The sequence below is a fragment of the Meriones unguiculatus genome, chromosome 9 (genome assembly GCF_030254825.1).
Source record: "Meriones unguiculatus strain TT.TT164.6M chromosome 9, Bangor_MerUng_6.1, whole genome shotgun sequence".
Classification (NCBI taxonomy): domain Eukaryota; kingdom Metazoa; phylum Chordata; class Mammalia; order Rodentia; family Muridae; genus Meriones; species Meriones unguiculatus.
Window position 1 is genome coordinate 96,393,364 of NC_083357.1, and position 20,376 is coordinate 96,413,739.

General features: G+C 43.5%; 1 protein-coding gene across 5 annotated transcripts in view; it reads right to left on the reverse strand.

Annotated features, from left to right (window-relative positions):
- Klf12 (KLF transcription factor 12) overlaps window positions 1–20,376 on the reverse strand; it is a 605,156-nt gene that overhangs the window by 76,074 nt on the left and 508,706 nt on the right. For all 5 annotated transcript variants that reach the window (XM_060391529.1, XM_060391528.1, XM_060391527.1 and 2 more), the window contains one exon: window positions 9,775–9,837. In XM_060391529.1, the coding sequence (XP_060247512.1) occupies window positions 9,775–9,837 (63 nt within the window). The remainder of the gene's footprint in view (window positions 1–9,774; window positions 9,838–20,376) is intronic.

A 20,376-nucleotide genomic window follows, 5' to 3' on the forward strand; every position in this document is an offset into this window, starting at 1 on the left:
CCTCTGGTCGAGCTTGCAGGACCCTGGGCTCCCACCACACAGGTTGCCCCGCCCTGCCCTGCCCTGCTCCTGTCCTCCTGCCCTGTTTCTGGAAAAAGTAAAAGTGCCACACAATTTGATGAAGCGTGGGGCATCACCAGTGGAAAACCTAGGATGACATTTAAAAAAATATAGCCAGGCGTTTGCCACTAGCTTCCAAGCATCTTAGAAAGCTAAGGCTAAGACTTAGAAGACTAAGACTTTCAGGGACTTAGAACTCCATGAACGTAAACAAGGCTGAAGAGAGCAAAAATAGAAAACAAAAACAAAAACAAAAACCCAGACCAACCACAATCTTATGCGGGTACTGTCCCAGTTAATGGAGGGTAGAAGGGCAAATGAGTCCAGTCCTGTTCAGAGCTGAAGATGACGTCGCTGGATTGCATTTAAGTTTTGGGATTGTATGACATCAGTGTGTTTACAGCACTCCTAGCGATACCCACTCTCACCTCTAGGTGGCAGCAACTCTCTTTCCTAACACGGCTGTCCGTGGCCTTTGTTTCCTCTCTCGAATGTAATTCCAGACTTCCTTGTCTTTCACAAATAAAGACTACACAGTTTGGGGAAGATTACCGTAAATCACTTTCACTGAAGGACATCAGTCCATTCTTTAGTTAAGCTACAGGGCTCTGCAAACAACACCAAATAATTCAGACCTGCAGTGAAAAATAACAGCAGTGTTTTCTTTTCTCTCTCCATTCCAACAAGAAAGTAGGATTTCTCTTTCTGTACAGACTTTGGAGGAAATGATTAGAGGAACGGGAAAACAGAGGGAACTGAAGACATTTCTTTGCAAGGATATTACTCTCACCCTACTGGTGGTGAAAGTTATTGTTGTTTTTACAGATTGTAAGCTGATGTGCTGGTTTATTGATAGACGTTCTCCATACTTCATAGCTCAGGGGAGCGGTTCTACCTGCTCACAAATGACAAGGACACAGTGTGCCACCCTTCTGGGCAAACTGAGGCAAATACCGCATTACCCCCTGCAAAGCTCCCTTTCTCTTTGGATGTGGCGCGCACCCTTTCGGAAACACATATTTACTGACCGTATTGAACCGTACCCGTTCTTAAACATACGTAGAGGTCAGGATTCTAAACTGTTTGAATTAAGCAAAGGCCCAAGAGAACTGGAGTAAATTACAGCCTCATCAGGGGCTGTAATAAATACTAGGCATGTCAATGAATCACCAGGGCGGTAGGAAAGAGATTGCTTTTATATAAAGCTGAAATGGGACGGTGTGTGAAGATCTGGGTTTATGAAGCATTTTCTTTCAAGGTGCTCCTGTGGAGGTGTGCTCTCTTAAGCGCATTGCTGAGGCTGCAATAGTGTGGGCCCGACGTTCATTTGTTGACGTGAGAACTACCGACACGCAGGGGGTTAAAGGCAATGTATACCCAGACCCAAGCTTACGGCTTTATGGATCTCCCAGGAGGCTTTGCTGTTGTCTGCCCATTTTAGTACCAACACAATGCGTGTTTTCCATTTAAAGGAGGCATTTTTGATTATGGGAAGTCAAGAGAAGGATTCTGGTGATTAGGATGAAACCCTCTGAGCTCAGTGGGAAGGGCTCCTCGTGCACGATGCCAGAGCATCCTTTTGTTCTGGTCATTGAATAACTGAGAGTAACACTTGAGAAAGTCACTTACTTTAGCTATTTGGCGATGGAATAATATCTTGGTATCATCAAAAAGATGAGAAACTGCAGCCTCCCAAGGCAGTTGTTCAAGTTTGAATTCCTAACCCTGAGCGCTTCTTTCCTTCATAGTCACTTCTAGTTTCGAGCAGAAAGAAAAATTGAAGGTACCTGCCTACGGGTCTTCTCTGTGGCTTGCAACTAAGGCCACCCTTTCCTTCAGGAAACAACTCTTTCCCTTCCCTCGCCCTCTCCTCCTGAAGTAGTCTTAGTCCTGTCAACTCTCAGGCCCTTCCTTCCTTCCTTGGCCCAGGCCTGGACACAACCAGTTTGAATTCCATCACCCACAATCGACAGACTTATTCTGAGTTTGGCGGGCAATGTGTTGTACGGAGGCCTTCCGGGTCAGAGCAGCCCTACTAAGCCCTTTTTCTGGACCTGGCCTGCTGCTCTGAGCCTTGGGTTCCTCATCTGCTTTCCTGACACGCCATTCTCTGATGTCCCCAGATTCCCATTCACCAACGGCAGCCAGACCCACTTAGGTGCCTCGACCTCTATCCCGAGACTCCCATCTGATAAAGGCGGCTAAAGTGAATGAAAACTTAGGAAGGGATAATGCTGCCCCCCCCCCCCCCCCCGCAACGGTCAGTAGATTTCGGAAGAATGGACAGTGGAACCAGAACAATGGGCAGCTCATGAACTGTGAATTTGTATAGCTGAAATCAATGATACTGAGTTGTCGTAAATATCTTGATAAACGCACCATCTATGGCCCTTTTAAGACATTAAAAGATACTTATAATATTATTAGGATGCTTGCTACACCAAGACATGTAATAATTAGTTTTAAGGAAATAATCAAGAAACTTTATTTAAAAAACCAGTGGTCAGATCCATCATAATAATGTGAAAATGATTTATTTTGAAATTGGTCCCTCTGCTGTCTTGTATCCACAGAGAAGCCCCTGTGTGTGTATAAGGGTGTGGTGAGTGCCGATCAAGACAAAATTGCTAGTCCAAGGACCATTCCTCCTGGTAGGTCTTTTGGAGTATTACTGTAAGCGCTATTCCGAGCATGTTTATAGATATTTAGAGTTTTGATTGGCTTTCCATTTTAGTTGTTTTCCTCTAAAACACGTACCTGGAACACAGCTCTAGTTTCTTTGTTTGTTTGTTTTTGTTTTTGAAGCAATAGCCAATTCTTTAGGCGAATATTTCTGTTGGATAGTATAATAAAAGAATAAGTTTCTCAGCTGGGCAAGATGGCGCACACCTTTAATCCCAGCACTCAAGGAGGCAGAAAAAAAAAGGCAGTATCTGTGAGGTCAAGCCTGGTCTACAAAGTAAATCCAGGACAGCCAAGGCTACACAGAGAAACCCTATCTCAAGAAAAAAAAAAAAGGTTCTCAGTCACAAGACCCTGCCTCACAACACCACTAAAAAAGCATGAATGGTGCCACTATATGGAACACATACATAGTTTCATACTGGACCATACTGCTTTCTGCATGGCATATGTTAATAACACCACTTGTGCAGATTTCATCACAGTATTCTTTTTTTTTTCTTTTGCACAAACCACAAAAAAACCCAAATTTTATTTAGCTTAACAGTTTCTCTGATAAAAAGAGAAATAATATGCACATGAAGCCCCCCCCCAAAAAAAACACCCTCCCATAACCTAAGAGAAAAAAAGGGACAAAATTACCTTCAACAGATAAAAATTCTCTCTGCTTCTGGAAGATGTTCCCACACTCCATCCCACGTCCCCTTCCTCTAGCAGCCATGGGACAGGGGTGCATTTTTCAACACGTCAGGCAAAATCGGAAATCAGGTCTTGCTGCCACGTGTGCACGCCTGCTGCGGCTGTGCCACTCGGCCATCTCTGTACGTGACGGAGATGTTGGACATGTGGCGGTGCCCGCTGTCCTCTGCTTCAAAGAGCTCACCTCGGTATACCTCACCAGTGTTGCTCTCACATGCCACCACGCGGCCCTCAGCCTCGTGCACACCAGCAGACACCTGGGCAGGACTCTTCCTGTGCTGTTCGTTGCCTTGTAGGAGACAGATGTCTTCTCTCCTCTAGGTAGACCTAGACTTGGCAGTCTATACCCTGACAGGCCTACACCTATGTTGGCTACAGCAGTGACCAGATGACATTAATAAACAAGGGCTGGCAAGCTGCGCTGCCTGTTCCTATAGAAGGTCTGCGGTGTTACGTTTCTAATGGTCCCGAGCCAGAGGCTGACGAAAGCAAAACATTCACACACTTGTGACAGAAAAAGATATCTCAGAGTTGGAGACCTTCATGGCTCAGCGTGATCTTAAAGCCACAATCCCCACGTAATTAGGGAAATAACCACAGAAGATAACCTAGCTTAATTTCTTTGCCATAGCATCTTTACTGGGGCTATAGAGATATCAGAGACCAAATCAGCTGACGTCAACAGGAATGAATGAAAACCAAGTTGCTGCTTTTACCACAAAGGGCTCTTGCCTTTGTGGTAAAATTTAAACCAAATTCGTTGTTTTTGTTTTTTTTTTTTTAAGATAAAATCAATTCTGAAGACGAAACACAGAATTTAAGCACACGTGTCACCAAGCTAAATTTGAAGAGGTGGATGAAGTTACCAATGAATTAACTAAGCCAGATGTGGTGGTGCACGCTCACAACCCCAGGACCAGGAAAGCTGGTGCAGAGGGATTGGGGACTGAAGGCCAGAGAACCTGAGGTCAGCTTGGGCTTCAAACTAATTAAATAAACATAAATAAATAAACAAATAGAGCTGGGTGAGCCCGTATTGAAACATTTATTTCAAATAGCTGTGGATTTGGAGGTATTTGAACGTAGTTTCCCCTAGAGGCATCCTTCTTATTGGAAACCAGGGTGAGAGGGCAAACAGGTTTGCCAGCTACATTACCTGTGGCCTATTTACCGGAGAAAGCTTTCTTCCAAACCAAACCGAAAGGCTCACTGAGACTTATTTACCAAGCTATGGGGCTGAAAAAACAATCACAAACGGCCAGGCATTCATGCAACTGGAATTGTCACATAATAAACTCTACACGCAATGTCCTATCCTTTGTTGTATAAGTCAAGAAATAATTAAAGGGACACAAACAGTACTGCCCATATATATGGAATTTGTAAGAACACCCAGGACAATGAGTGAAAGCCTTGGCAGGATCCTTGCTGCTTGTCTGCTGAGAACAGCAATGGCATCACCATCCCTATTTCTCCTGCTGGCTTGATCTGACTCCAGCGGGAATTTCCTAGGCAAAGCCCTCTGCTTACTTTGTAATGAATGGATGTCACACAACCCTGAGGTCTTTCCCCATTTCCCAGATTGGTAGACAACTGCCACATGCGGAAAGACTACTGGACAGGTGACAGTGACACAGACTTGTCCAGGTTTGAAACATTCCATCCCTTTGTTGGGGTCTCCTGTTTCTACACGTGCAATGTGACTGAGCTGTCCTGAACTGATGATGCTTACAGCTTGGAAACTGGCAATTTGAAAATATTCTGTCTCTCCTTAGACGGCTGATCCTACATCACCTTTCTGAGAAGTTTCTTGAAGCAACAGCCTCAGTGTCTTCCTCTATTATGGGAAAAGGTTTATTCAAGAAAGACTCATCTTATTTTTATGGCATAAAAGGACTGGAGCCTCACCCCTTTTGAGATTCCATGACGCCAGTGGTCACATCTGCAGCTGTACGTATATAAATATTTAAGCTTCATGCAGCAGGTTTCCAACAGTAAAACACCCAAGTGTGAACAGCAACTTCCTGCCCTCCGTAAAAACTTGTGACATACATTTGTACACATTCAAATGTTAAATGGGATTCAATCCAGAATGCATAGTTTGGCTGGAGACTATTAACACTGGGATTTTTCCGTGTCTGTGCAATCTCAGGCATACTGGTGAAAGAAAAATCTTAATTGAGATGGTGAGAGCAACATCCAATGGAGAAAATTACTTCTGCTTTACTGAGGTAATTTTTATTAATGAGAAGAAATGCCTCATTTTCTATGTCAGCATAAAAAAAAACAGAAACAAAAAAACAAACCATGAAGTCTCAATTATGGGGCACCATGCAACAACTCTTGGCATGTGATCCAGAGATTCCCTTCAAACACTACCACAACCGAAGAATGACAAACGTCCCCAGGTCTTTTAGACCTTTAGGAACAGGGCAGGGTGTGTGTGTGGGGAAACAGAGGTAGCAGAACATGTGGAAATCTAAGGCTGCGCATACACAGGGGTGATCACATACCTGAGCATCCTCCCAGCATAAGCCAACCCTAGTGTATGTTTGAGCCCATCCTGGTCCTGCTCTTCCATACACACCCACCTAAACACACAGATTCCCTATCTGTATTGTACCTTTGCGAACATAATGGTAGAGCTCGGCCTCAGAAAGCCTCTCTCCCGTGAATTTAACGGAGAACAGCTTCCAGCAAACACGCCTACAATGAGTTAAACAGAATTTAACACTCAGTTTGTGAGTAGGGAACCAGCCCTGCTTGCCTGGAAGATCACATTTTTTTTTCCTGCATTACCATGTCCAAGAAAGTGAAGTAAATGTTCTAATGAAAAATTTATACAGTGAAAGGTAACAGAACAAGACACCCTAAAACAGAGCAGTTTGGTTTAAGAGTCTGTGTGACAAACGGCAAACAGAAAGACACAGCTGTGGGCTGGAGGGATGGCCGAGGGAGTTATGTGCATTTGCTGCTCTGGCAGAGGACCCGAGTCTGTATCCCAGTATCCATGCTGGGTGGCTCACGATGGCCTCGCTCTTGTCCATCATATTGGCAGGGTCTCAGCCAATGAACCTAAGGGATCGAGAAAGGAAACTATTTTCCCCTCTCCTCTCTGGGAGTTAATGGACACTCCTCGTGAAGGCCATGGTGAAAGAGAGAAAAGTCTGACACATGATACAGAGAAAGAAATTCCCATGCCCAAAGCCAACAACCCCCAAATCAGCAACTACTTCCCAGCGGGAGGCAGTGACACAGATGGGGCCACTTTCTTCTGATGGCACTTTATGAAATGAATCAGATCATGACCCAAGCTCTCTTACTGCTGTTTTTCTATCCCTTGTAGGGAGGTCTTTCTGCCATTCCTTAATCCCTGGGTGTTAACACACAACTCACACCTGGCTGCATCCAAACATCTGTTCCTGGACCCCACAAGCCCTGGACCTCTGGTTCTATCCCTGGACGTGAATACAATGTTAATACATTTTCTTTTGGTTTTGGCAGATGCTTGCTTTGAAAAGACATTTGTGGTCACATATTTCTTCCCCTCCAGAGTGGCACTACCATGAAAGTGGCTAGTGGACAACTTCCTCGTGTCAGCATTATGCAGAGAAAAATGCTACTGAAAACATTTAAACTTGCTTTACTCAATAATAAACACTGGCTTAGGAGCGGTCAGGCACAGGCATTGCCTTCCAGAACCTACCGGGGCAAGCTATCCCTAACCCCACAGTGGAAGTTCAAGCCTTTCCATTATTTATGGCTTTTAATTTTCTTTAACTGGTTGGGGCATTTGCTAGCCCAAATGCACAAATTCACAGTTCTTAACTCTCGTGCATACTATTTGAGGTTCTAACGGAAGTCAGAGCCAAGCTAGTGATGAACTTGACATCTTATTCTACAAATTATGCCTGCCCTCTGTTTTCAGGAGAGTAAATATCTCTTGAATGTTCTCACTGATGCGAGATGGGTAGTTAAGCTTTCTGAAACTTTCACAGCCAATATTTCACAACCAAGTATCAACCATTTATCACGTCACTAGGAGTAGATGCGGGATGATTCATAGCTTCTTCCTTGCTGGGTGATTTATCCACACACCAGAATCACAGTATTTACCTAAGGAAAATTCAAGGTAGTATAGATCATAGGCATTTTATCTAGCACCTGACCAAACAAGTTTATTTATTAAATCTATCTGTGCTCCTGTGAGGATCAATTTACAAATGTCTCCATCTTCCTCCACGTCCGATGGCATCTATAAAGGACACAGTAGCTCATCTCTCTGCTTTCCCTACTAACAATGCATCTTTACTCCAGTGTTTTCTTGTCTGGGATGGATTTTCTTCTTCTTTTTCTTTTCCGGCAGTGAGAGTCAAATCCAGATCTTCTGAGTGTGCCAGGCAAGAGCTCTAGCACTATGGTCTAGTTTTTGGAACTGACTTCTAGGTCTCTTTCTTCCTATACATTTTCCCCTCAGTACTGCAACTCTCCAACTGGTTTTAAACAAAGGTGATCACTGATCTCTATGAACACCACACGACAAACACATGTATCATCTACATTGCATTAGAGAATCTACGCTTATCATACATGTATGTAAGCATGCATGTAACAGCAGCGTGAATGGCCAGGGAGTATCAGGACTTAAGAGCATTCACTGTCTGTCACAGAAACACACACAGCCCCTCCCCCATAAGGCAGTCAGCCCTCTGAGGATACAAACCATGCTTTATTTATCTTTCTAATCTAGTGCTTGTAACAGTGCCTGGGACATAAATAAATGTTGTTAAATAAACATGAGCTGAACTTTCTCAGGGCTAGCAGTAAAATCCCTTTTGGCTATTTTTGCGGATCACTTATTTAGAGGTAAAATAGCTGAAACCTACCAACTGACATGCTACAATTTGGTAGGAACAAAGTATCCTTACCTCTTGTATAGAAAGGAAAAAGGAGAGAAAGGCAATGTATTATCTATGTAGTGTTTCCCATTCAGCTTTTCAGAGCAAAGGGGTTGAAACCAGATCTCAGGGCCGCCAGTGTTCCCTAGGATCTTTGGCTCAGGTTGCTCACTTGAATGTCTCAAGTTCTCTGTTCCTGGAGTAGGGTTTCTTTGGTATAATGTACCTTCAACTGAGGGAATACAGACATTATGCCATCCAAGCTGGAACTGGCCTCTCCCTTGCTTTCATCCTGTATCTCAAGGCTTTGTTGCTCTTTCCTCATCCCAGGTCTGACAGGGGACAGCACGCTTTAATGACTAAGCGTGACCATCAGGAATGCCGAAGCTTTGGGCAGCCAAACAAAAGGTTTCATCCTCTGCTCCATTTCCCTCTCTGAAAAAGCAAAGCCTAATATTTCACAAGCACACCAGGCTATTGTGAGGGCTAATTAGATTTAATGGGGAATGGAGGCAAACTGATCAGGTACTATTCAAAGTGCCATTTTTATTTCTAAAAAAAAAGGCAAAACAAACCTCGTTTAGGAATTTAATTAATATTGAAGCTGAATTTTTGGCACTCAACCTTCCATATTTTTTTCTAAAAATCATATTTCCAATCAAAATCCTGTTCTAAGCGTAATCTAAAATCATAAGGAAAAGATCTATGAATTTCCAATCATGTTTGAAATAACATAGTGCATGGCTCAGTTCTTTTATTTTGCTTTCTTTTATCTTCTTTTCCATGATATATTATGAATTGAAAAGCTAATTTTGGGCAGCAATATCAAGAAACAGATTTTTGAACCAATATTAATCTATTTTCTTGGTCTCACATAAAACATTGTTGAAGTCCTTTAATTTGGCTCCTCAAAGAATCATTTATCAATTGCCCTGTGGTTGAAAGACCATCATGCCATTTCTAGGAAGTTCCGCTTAGACTTTTATCCAAGAAGTTGTCAAAGATCTTTGTATTGTCTCCCCCTGCCCCTGCTCCTCCAAAAAAAGGTCAATAATATTCAAGGTCAAGGCCAGAGAGAAGGAAGATCATCTGAAGAGTAATTTAATAAACAGATTAATTAACTAGAAGTTTTCATGAGATTCTGGAAGTGACCATTAAGGAAAGTCCGAGTTAAGAAGTCCTACATGAAAAAGGAACCATGTTTTTAAGGATGAATTGGATGATGCTCGGAAGTTCAGTACATCTGTAAGGGGGAAATACTGCAAAGAGTCTTTTTGGTAACTGAAGAGATTGAACAGGAGAGGAACTCTGTCAATGTTTGTTTGTTTGCTTATTCCAAGTCTGGGATTCACGAGACACCGCTTCACTACACAAAACAAAACACCCACAGCAATAAAAGACTGACAAATATTTATAAATTAACTTGCGTACTCACCAAGCAAACTTCTGGTTATTCATTCGATTTCCCCGGACCCTGGATACTGGGGACGGATGTACCCTGTCAACAGACAAGAGGAAGTCAGTGACTGAGAAAACATATTTTTCACTGCAAATGGGAAAGCAGACAGTATCTGCTATATCAATGAACTCTTAGGTTTACTCCATTTTTTCTCCTCTGTGAACGTGACCATCTTTTAGTAAACAGATGCCATTACATTCCTGTCCCTGCTAACCTGAAGGCTTTTTTATTTATCTCTCCAAGGTAACAAGGTGCCATATATTAACTGTGAAGGCCCTGAAAGCAGGACCACCAGTTTACTCCTTTAGCAGAAGACACGGTTACAGAAGATGTAATCTTCACCTGGGGTTAAGAGTGCAGGAAATATTTGGAGGGCATGGTACCTGTGCTCAGGGAGCCCTCTTATGTCTGTTCCCACAGAAATTGCACAAAGAGTCAGAGAAGCAGCCATTATTTAGGTCAATTTCTAAAGACAAAAGTTAAGAAAACAGCAGGACTTCATCCGTGTGTCCAGGAATGGGTTGAGTGTGGAGAAGACAGGAAACAAGGGTGGATAGTTATTTCCAGGAGACAGGCATTCTGGAATTTATGCTCTATAGCTGAGCTGGGGAAGGCAAAGTGAATTCAAAACTTCAGGAGGTAACAGAAGTACATGAAGAGCTTTCCAAGCTTCTGGGGTTGGGGTCATGGGGGGTCTGAGTTCAAAGCTTCCAGGAGCTTCTGGTATTCTCCAATCAGAGGCCAGCGACTGAGCCTCTTCTCCTTCGCAAGGTACCAATTGGCAGAGCTGCATGCCTTACTTCAGCTACCTTGTGGCTGGCTCACTGCTCACCTAAGAATCCTGAGATGTAGCCATTCCTTTAGCTTGAGTCATCTTCACTCCTCACACCCCATACATTACTTTTATTTAAGGGGAGGGAGGAAAACAGAATGGGGAGGAAATCAAGGAAGGATGAAAGAAACAATATTATCTTAATTGGTCTAAAGGCTCCATTACAACCAGCAGTCAGAGGTCTATCTGAACTTCAGCCCCTCCCGGCTACTCCGTGAAAATCACATCAAAACAAATACATGAAGCCAGCCTTTTCTGCCAGGCCAACCTCCATCCTTCTCAAACCTGGCGCTGGATTGCACTTTGAGCTTGATGGCTGATTTCCTCCAACACCCCTTATTAACACTCCTTTTCTCCCAAGGCTTCTCAATGGAGGCTACAGCTGAGCTGCTCCGCACAGATTTTCTGCTCTGCATGGGGGAAGGGTGATAATTATTCAGAAAGATGGAGGGAGGCCAGATAGCCCCTCTGCTGAACTGCCTCATTCAGGCAAGGCTCACTTCCTGCTGTTAGGCAGCTACAAGGATCACCTGTTGGTCTTGGCAGCTGTCCAAACTGGGGACTGGTGGAAATGACAGAGTCAGCTAGAAATGAAAGCCAGCTCCTATTCCAGCATCTCAAGATACACACTTATCTCCCTCACATGTGGATACACATATGAGAGAGATATAAGACTGGCATAGAGGGTAGCCAAACTCATTTTGTCCTGACTTCTTGAAATAGAATCCTCACGATGAGCCAAATCCTCACCCAAGCCAAAGAGTGAGACTCCCCAGATAACCAGATAAGGCCACTAACCAAAGGAAAACCTCAGGGACTTTTCCTAGGCCTTTGCTGAGGTGTTGGTCTTAAGGGTTAAGTACATTTCCAGATGTCATCTGCTCCAAGGATTTGGCTCTCTATTACACACTAAGTCCTTTAAACCATTAACCATTAACTGTGTCCTCCCTAAGCCTAAAAGCACACAGACACCAGAAAGTTCCACAGGGTCAACTCTAACAGCTGAAGCTGAATGGTCACAGTATGTGGTGTCCTTGTTGCCCATTTCACACTCACGTGTATAGAGGGGAGGGGGTGAGGGGTTCACTCTTCCATGATTACAAAGCATTCTAGACATTGGTATCTCTAAGAAAAAAAGTGTGTGATCCTAGATCAAACACTATAAATGCATAATTCCAATTATGACTTAGCAATCTTAGGGGGAAAACAAAAATGAAAGCAAAACCAAAACCAAACCAAAAAAGAAAAAAGAAAGAAAACCCTTCTGATTATGTGCATGACCAAATAATTCTAACATTTCTTAAACTCAAAAGATGCATGGAGAAATATCTTCTCCCTCTGAGGCTGCCTGCTTCACCCAAAAGTGCAGGCTATATCAGTTATCACTTAAACTTTCATTTCTTCAAAAAGGGCATGCCGAGTAAGGGTGAGGTCCATTTTTAAATTTTAGCTCCTCTGCTATCTGCCAATTCCCACATACAGCAGCCAGGCAGGTAGCAGACGCAAAAAAACAAAAACAAAAACAAAAACCAACAAAACAACCTTAGCACAAACTGTCTAATCTGCATGTCATGCATTATTCATGATCTCCCGATTTCTGCACCTGCATCTAGGCAGGAAGCTTTCTGGGCATGTTCATTATTCTTCTCGGACCTCATAGGGGCTCCATTACTCCTGAGCCACTTTGTTCCATAACTAAGGGTTTCAGGCCTCTGTACTAACTGCTGGATATGGAGAGAGAAAGAAGACAGGCAGAAGCAAAGGATGCGTCTGGTGTTGCATAACATAAGGGATTGACAATGTTCTCTACAGACTGATTGCTAGGTGGGGTATCACTGTGCACACAGGGTGATTTACATCACATAGAAGAGATGGACGTCGCTCCACGGAGGCTCTGTACACCGATTGTTCTGTTTATGCATACTGACTCATCTGGGTCCCCAGGCATGTTTATAATTTCACTCAGTTCTGAGCATCGTTTTTTTTTTTTTTTTTTTTTTTTTTAGCTTTCTTGCTAGATTTGATTATATATATGTATATATATCTTTTTGTTGTTTGTTTGTTTTGTTTTTCAAGGCAGGGTTTCTCTGTGTAGCCTTGGCTGTCCTGGACTTGCTTTGAAGACCAGGCTACCCTGCAACCAACAGAGATCCACCTGCCAAGGCACCCCTGAGTGCTGGGATTAGAGGCATGCGCCACCGTGCTCCTCTTTTATATTTTAATGTAAAAGTGACTCTTCCTTCTTTGGGTGCAAGTACTGAACCTGCTCCCCAAGTACTGAACCTGCTCTCTTAAATGTTAGAGTTAAGAGACTATGATGGCTCTGCTTTTCAGTGTCCCCAGGAAGCTACGCGGATGACTGGCAGTAAAAGGCGGCACGTGGAGTCTGGGCCCCCGACAAATTATGAACCCCGAATGAGTTTGTGGGGTGGGACACGCACTGAAAGGAAGCTGTGGCAACTATATGGCATCAGGTAGAACCGAGACCGAGCAATGCGAGGGGCAAAACGTATAGGTAACTTTCCCGGGGTTAAACCAGAGTGCTGCCAGCTGGCGACATTGCCATCGAAGGCAGGTGGCAATATCGACCCATATCTCAGTACCCTCACCTGCGCAAGGGATGCTGTACAGATACGGGAATCACACACGGGACCACATTCTTGGGAGTCTGTAAGGGGGCTAAAAGAGTCCTATCGTGTGGTCACATCACAGCCACCATCGTGTCACATGCTCCTAGGATATTGGTGTAAGCAACCTTCTGTGCTTTCAGCGGCATCCAGGCATCCATGTTTACCGCAAACATGTTAATTATACTGTTATAGGTGTTTTACAGTATACTCTTCCTGCTTGTGCTTTAAACCAAACAAACACATTAAAATGTTCTTGTCCGTACTGGGATTGAAGACGGGACCTTGCATGTGCTCCTCAGGTATTCAACCTCCAGGCTATCTACCCGGCCCCGGTATGTCATACAACATCATGCAGCTAACATCTCAGTTACTGAGTCCCCCGGCCACACCCTGGCCACAGAACTCATCCGTGCCATCCCTGTTTTCAAATCTGCTGGTTAATTATCAATCTTCAAATCCCACACTGTCATGACTTGTTGCTCTTCCCTCGGCAGCTTTCTTGACTCCGAAGCAGTGACCATGTTCTAAGATTTTCTCTTTCTCCGTTGCTCAGTCTTTCAGCCCCAAGTGTGTTGTGGTGTGTGGGAGGAAGGGCACTTTCCTAAGTCCTTTTCTCTCCCCTGCTGATGCTTATTCTGTTATCAGCTGAAAACATTTTGAGCATGGCTACCTTCACCATCTTACCACCCACATAGGATTCAGAGCAGTTAGGTCTTGCTGGGTTGCCTTTTACACATTTGTCACTCTTTTATCATGCCATTTTGCCAAATCACACTGCCAAAGAGCTGTCCATGTGTCATGAAATGTATGCATAAAAGAGGACAATTACCAGGGTTTCTTTCCCCGGGGAGAGAGGAAGGAAGGAGTCACCTCAGGAAATGAGAGCATGACAGACAAGGCTGCCCCATGTAAGAGAGACTGTTTCTTACTGACAGACTAAGATAAAGTACACACCAAGGAAATCTGAAAAATAAACAAACAAAACAAAACAAAATAACAACAGCAAGAAAACCCCACACACTAACTCTCTGGGCTCTCATGCCTTGGGTCAGAGACACTGCAGCATACTGAACAGGTTGGAATAAATTACTTCACAGAGCATGAAAAGTTTCTGGTAGGGCATCACTCTTCCAGTGTGATTAGATGTTTGATTGCTCTTAAAAATACCTACAAAATCACATATAAATACTTGCTGTTCCATTGTCTGATTCTTCTGTTATATATACTTTCACCCTTTCACCTACAAACTACACAAATGGCTCCTTTTAATAATGCACTTTACTGCATTTGTTGAGGACTTAGAAATAAACCCACAGTTATTAAATATCAGCATGTTTTTATGCAAAACGTATGAAAGATAATTGAGAAATGATGGTTGGTTTTGCTTTTTTCTTATATTCAAAGCATCGGAAACAAGTTCTCATGAGTATTTAGACTAGCCCAGATGTTAGTTTAATAGATACACATTACACCTGGACAAATAAAGAATGTACAAGCATCAAACAAAGTGGGCCCTTTTTATTCTTAGTTTAAAAAAAATCCTATCTGTGATTAGATGCTGATTAGAAATTTTATGTATTAAAGGATATGGGTGATATCAGAAGTAGGCATTTCATGACTAGGTGTGATCCCCTGGTTTGTACTGCCAAACCACTAAGCAAAGCCAAAAATTTTATATACATATTTACACACACCTGTGTGTGTACATATAATAATATAATATAATATAATATAATATAATATAATATAATATATAATATTTTTAGTTAGTATACAGAACAGTTGATCTCATTATGATACTGTCATCCATATATATGTTGTCATTGTACCAACATATATTTTTAAATGTTTCTTTTAGGACCATCTTTGACATCCTCTCCTACGCAAAGGCATCAGTATGGGTGAGCTTAAACACCACGTGGATCATTGCTTTCTGTGTTTACTGTAACACTTATTTAGATGCTACAGACCCTTAGAAAGTTTACAGTGAACTGTGTTAAAATGCACAGCCTGGCTGGAGAGATGGATAACTCAGTAAAAACCTGCCACAAAGGCATGGAGGCCTGAGTTCAGACCCCCAGTGTGCTCAGGAAACCTCAGGACTGAGGGGCAGACAGGTGGACACAGCCACAGCTAAGCCCGTGGGCTTCAGATTCAGTGAGAAGTTCTATCTCAAAAACTAAGGTGAAGAATGATGGAGGAACACATGTGCTATTGAACCCTGGCGGCTACACACACATGCAACACATGGATATGTACCCCCAACACACAACATACTACATAGGACACACTCATAACACAACAGAAAGAAAGGGATAATGACATTCATTTCTGCTGCGTATTTACAGAGGTTGCAAATCTCACGACATTTGGTGCATTATTGCAAGGCGTCCATCGACCCTACTGCCATTCCTATCGCTGGATGTCCCTGCCCACACCTCCTTTGGCACGTGTGGTTGATGCCTGCTTCTCAGGGGCCACCCACAGCATGTTCTTAGTTCTCATGCCACAGGGTGCCCTACAGAGGCTGAACAAAGGCTGCATTTGGAACCGTGTGTAATTCATATCACCTGTCTCTCCAACATCACCCTAAAGCTTCATTGTTCACAGTCATATCCCTGCTACCTGGCGCCAAGTAGACACTCAACGAAAAGCAGTGGTATGGGAAGCCCTCTTTTCCTGCTGAACCCTAACCTCCAGAATGAAAAACGAAGGTGATATTTGCACAAGTCACCACTGCACCCTTGGGACTTGGCACATGCATTGTCCAAGTACACATTAATAAATGAAGACATAAAGCTTTAAAATTTAATTCTGATCTATTTCACAGGCTTACAAAGTATCTATCTTCATACCTAGAACATGAGTAAATAAGTAATGAGTTCAGTCCAGCAGACAATGCTTAGTGGCTGCCATGATGGGGCACTGCCATCGTAGAGCAGCAATGACCGTCTAGCTGAGACAAACGGATGGCTAGCAAAGGAGTCAAAGTACAGGAACTAGGCGAAGTTACAAATCCATAGGAGCAAAGCGAGGTTAGAATTAATTCAGTGTATAAAGTGCCAAGGTTCCATGGAGGAAAGATGGATGGAAGGACAATTTCCAGAGACAGACAATGGTACAATGGTGGGAAGACACAGAGAAAAGGTGCTAAACAAGCCATCTCAGGGGAAGAAAGTGAATGACGTTGAGAGGTGAACAATTTGGTCCCGTCAAAGGATAAGTTTTTTAGAAATATCTGAGGGAAAGCGAACTAGAATGTGAAGATGGCATTAGAACATAGATGCTCCAGCATATGCCTATCAAAATAGGATCCAGGGCAGGAGCTGTGGGATAATGCCAACATTGCTCTATTGCTCAGGCTACCTGGGGATTGTTCATCTCTTTTATTTAGCCAGCATGGCCTGGATGCCTCTCCTTTATATTTAAATGTAAAGAGTAATTGGGTGTTTCCCTGTAATGTCTTTGGCCTCTGAAGGTATTGTAGATTCCTACATGCTGTGGCAGTATATTGGAGGTAGGACCTGCTCTTGATGACAAGGCTCCTGGCTTCAGGCTGCCCATCCTACAAGTAAGTGCACAGAGACGAAGCCCACACAATGCTCTGCGCTGAGCAGTGACAGGAACCGTTAAGCCACCATGGGGTCATAAGACTAAAGCTATGGAGTAGACATTGGAATTTCCCAGCTGGGCAGATGAAGGACATTTTTAAAGGATGCATTTTGCAGTTAAGGAAAAGGACAAAGGAATTCTAGAGACACAGGAATGCACCAAAGGGTGGAAACATAGATAGACAAAAGTGTGAACTGTTGGTGTGACCTACAGGAAGGGGGCTAACAGGCCTAGAGGGGCAGGAGATTAAGGGTCTCATGTAGCATGCTAAATGCTTGACTTAAAAGAATTAAAGGACAACGACTAAAGGATTTTGTGATTAGATATGGTACAGTCAGGTTTACAAACTAGAAAAACCATCTTGGCAGTGAGTGGTGCAGAGGATGGCCCAAGGGAATGTGACTCATGAAGAGCATTTGGAAGCTGCAGCAATAATGTCTCAGATGGCACAGGGGAACGGTGGTGGGAAGACGGAAGTGAGAAGAGGATGGATTCTGAACAAATTAGAATTAACAAAGGTATGCTGGTTCACACCTGCAAGCGCAAATCCCAGCAGTGGTGGCTGGGGGCTTGGAAGCTTGGGGCTAGCCTGGGCTACAAGTGAGTTTCAGAATACACAGTGTTGCTAGATAGCCTGGTGATCCATGTGGCTACTGTGCTGATTCTGGTATTAATATCACCAGGCGGTGTGTACGTGGTTTGGTCAGGGTATCAAAATGAGGCTATCAAAAGGCATCAAAATGAGGCTCACACCGCCTGGGTTCTGTGTAGACTGGCTCTAAGTAGCCTCTGTATGATTTCATGAATATGACAGAATGTAAAAGGAGCTCCTGCCTTCCTCCCCCAGCTGAGAACTGGAGAGGTAAAGTCAGAGATTCATGCTGTGTCTGAGTACCCCCTACAGTACCATACCATCTCTGGGCAGCTAAAACTAGACTGAGATGTCTCTCCACAAAGGCTTTCATTAAAACTGTGCAAACACACACACACACACACACACACACAGCATTCTGTAAGAATAATTGACATGTGGTACAGTAAGAAAACTAGGTAACAATATATAGATAACACCTAAGAATCTGAGCTAAGTGATGAAAGAAGCCGACACATCCAATAAAGGAGAGTTCAGACTAGGGGAATTTTAATTCAGAACATGGCTGCTCTGGCAAGAGATTGCAAGCAAAGATCTTCTAGGTCCATGTGATACAGCTGTGATACTCCTTTAATCCAGGTGCCAGAGGCAAGCAGCTCTGAGTTCAAGGCCAACCTGATATAGAGCAAGTTTTAGGTAAAGAAAAGCGTAGGTCAAAGTGTGGTAGCCCAAACAATGAAAGTAAAGTTAGTTTGAATAAGGAAGCACCCATGTTTGATAGTGATGTCTACTTGAGTGACAGAGAAAACGCAGGGGATGAATCAGAGAAAGACTTGACAGAATAGGATATATCCAACTCTCATGAGAGGAGAGAGGAAAGGAAAACTAGTCAAGGGGCATGCAGAGAGAGGGAGAAGGCAGTTTTCACTGAGACAGTAACAGACAGGTTGGAGAGAGAGAGAGAGAACAAGCTAGACACAGGTGAAGGCAGAACCAGCCAGAGAATGAGAAGGAGCCAGGAGATTAGAAACGATTTCTGGAGGTCATTTGAGGCCAAGCAGAGCAATTCAGAAGTCAAGAGAGAAGCCAGATTGAACAGCTGACTTGAACCAGCCAGCCCAGAGATGGCTTATTAAGCAGTTAAGTCTCAGAGGCTGAAAACATTCTAGGTCTAGGTTAGATTAGATGGAGGCTAGAAGCTTCCAGGACGAGGCCTAGGTTAGCAGACGGAGGCAGTGGGCCTCTGCAACAACAGACAGGCGAATAAAAGTTCCTTTCACATTCCTGATTTAAAGAAAGGTTACTAGTGATGGGACAGAGCATCGCTGTGCAAGCATGGAGTGCGGGGTTTGAATCTCCATTACCCACGTAAAACCAAGATTACATGTTTCCGCAATCCCAGTACTCCTACACAGAGATGGGAAGCAGGGGCAGGAGAATCCCCGGAAGCTCATTGCTAGCTAGCCTGGTGTATGCAGCGGCCACCAAGACACGCTGCTTCGAAGAAGGTAGAAAGTAAGGGCTGAAACTGAAGATTAACTTCTGACCCCCATATGTGTGCATGTGCACATACAAACACACACACACACACATGCACACATGCTCGCCCCCCCCTTAAGGTAAAGAAATATTTACAATGAGTTTCTGTCAGAGATACACACAGGACAGGTGTGAGCGGAGAATGGGAAGAAGGGAACTGGAGATGTGAGCATCCTTGCTATATGAATGAGCTTCCAGTTTCCCAGAGATCCAATTATGGGAGGAGAAAAATACAGCAGTATCGCTGTATTGTTCCTGGGCTCAGTATCCCGGGAAATGTGACATCTTGGAACACAAGAGACTCTCACACAAGGCTGATGTTTCAGTGCTCAATTCTGTTGTCTCACAGGACGTCAGGGCCAACACCAAGAGGAGTAAGAGATGATCAGGCTGTTACTAGAAGCCATCCAAACCAACCCAAGAAAAGAGTGGAGCCTTGAGCATAAATCGCACCAACAGCAATTCTGTCAATGAATCCAGAAACCCAGGAGAGATCTCCAGGGGAACGCCTCCTACTATTCCTAGTCACCAACAGTGTGCGCATCTCTGGAGCAACCTCTGTTCTACTAACCCCTCATTACACAGCTACCTCACATTTTAACCTACTCCTCCAAGCAGCACTTTGCCCTAGACCTCTTGGGCAATCCATTTCCTGCACTATGAGCAGAGTGCCTTTAAATATATATAATAAATATAATATTTTGAGATTATAATGATATCATTTCACCCTTCCTTTCATTCCCTTAAATTTTTCCCATATACACATCCTTACTCTCTTCAAACTTATGGTCTTTTTATTGCTGTTATGCACATATACAGCACACACATATATGTATGTGTATATATATATATATATTCCTAAATTTATAATTACAATCTGTTCAGTCTATATAATGTGACTTCTCTCTCTCTCTCTCTGAGTGTGTGTGTGTGTGTGTGTGTGTGTACGGCTGACCATTTTGTATTGAGTAGGCCGTTGGTTTGCTCTTGCCTAGGGAAGACCATATCCTTCTCTCAGCATGCCAAGGTGCCTGTGTCTGGCTGAGGTCTTATGAGCTTTCCTCCTTTCACATTAAAACATCTGCTGGCGTCACCTTTGCTCAGCTCATGTTTAGGCGGTCATGTTGTTAAGGAATTCTGGGTGTAGCTTCTGACATTACTAGGAGATACAATCTTATAGCATATTTTTTTTTCCCCTGTTTCTCTGGCTCTTATGATCTTCCTGCCCTCTCTTCCACAATGATCCCTGAGCCTTAGCTACAGGAGTTGTAGTTTAGATGTATCCTTTGGGAGCAGGGTCTACAACTCTGCGTTTTCATTGGTTGTGGGTTTCTGTAATGGTCTCCGTCTGTTGCAAAGAGAAGTTTCCTTGA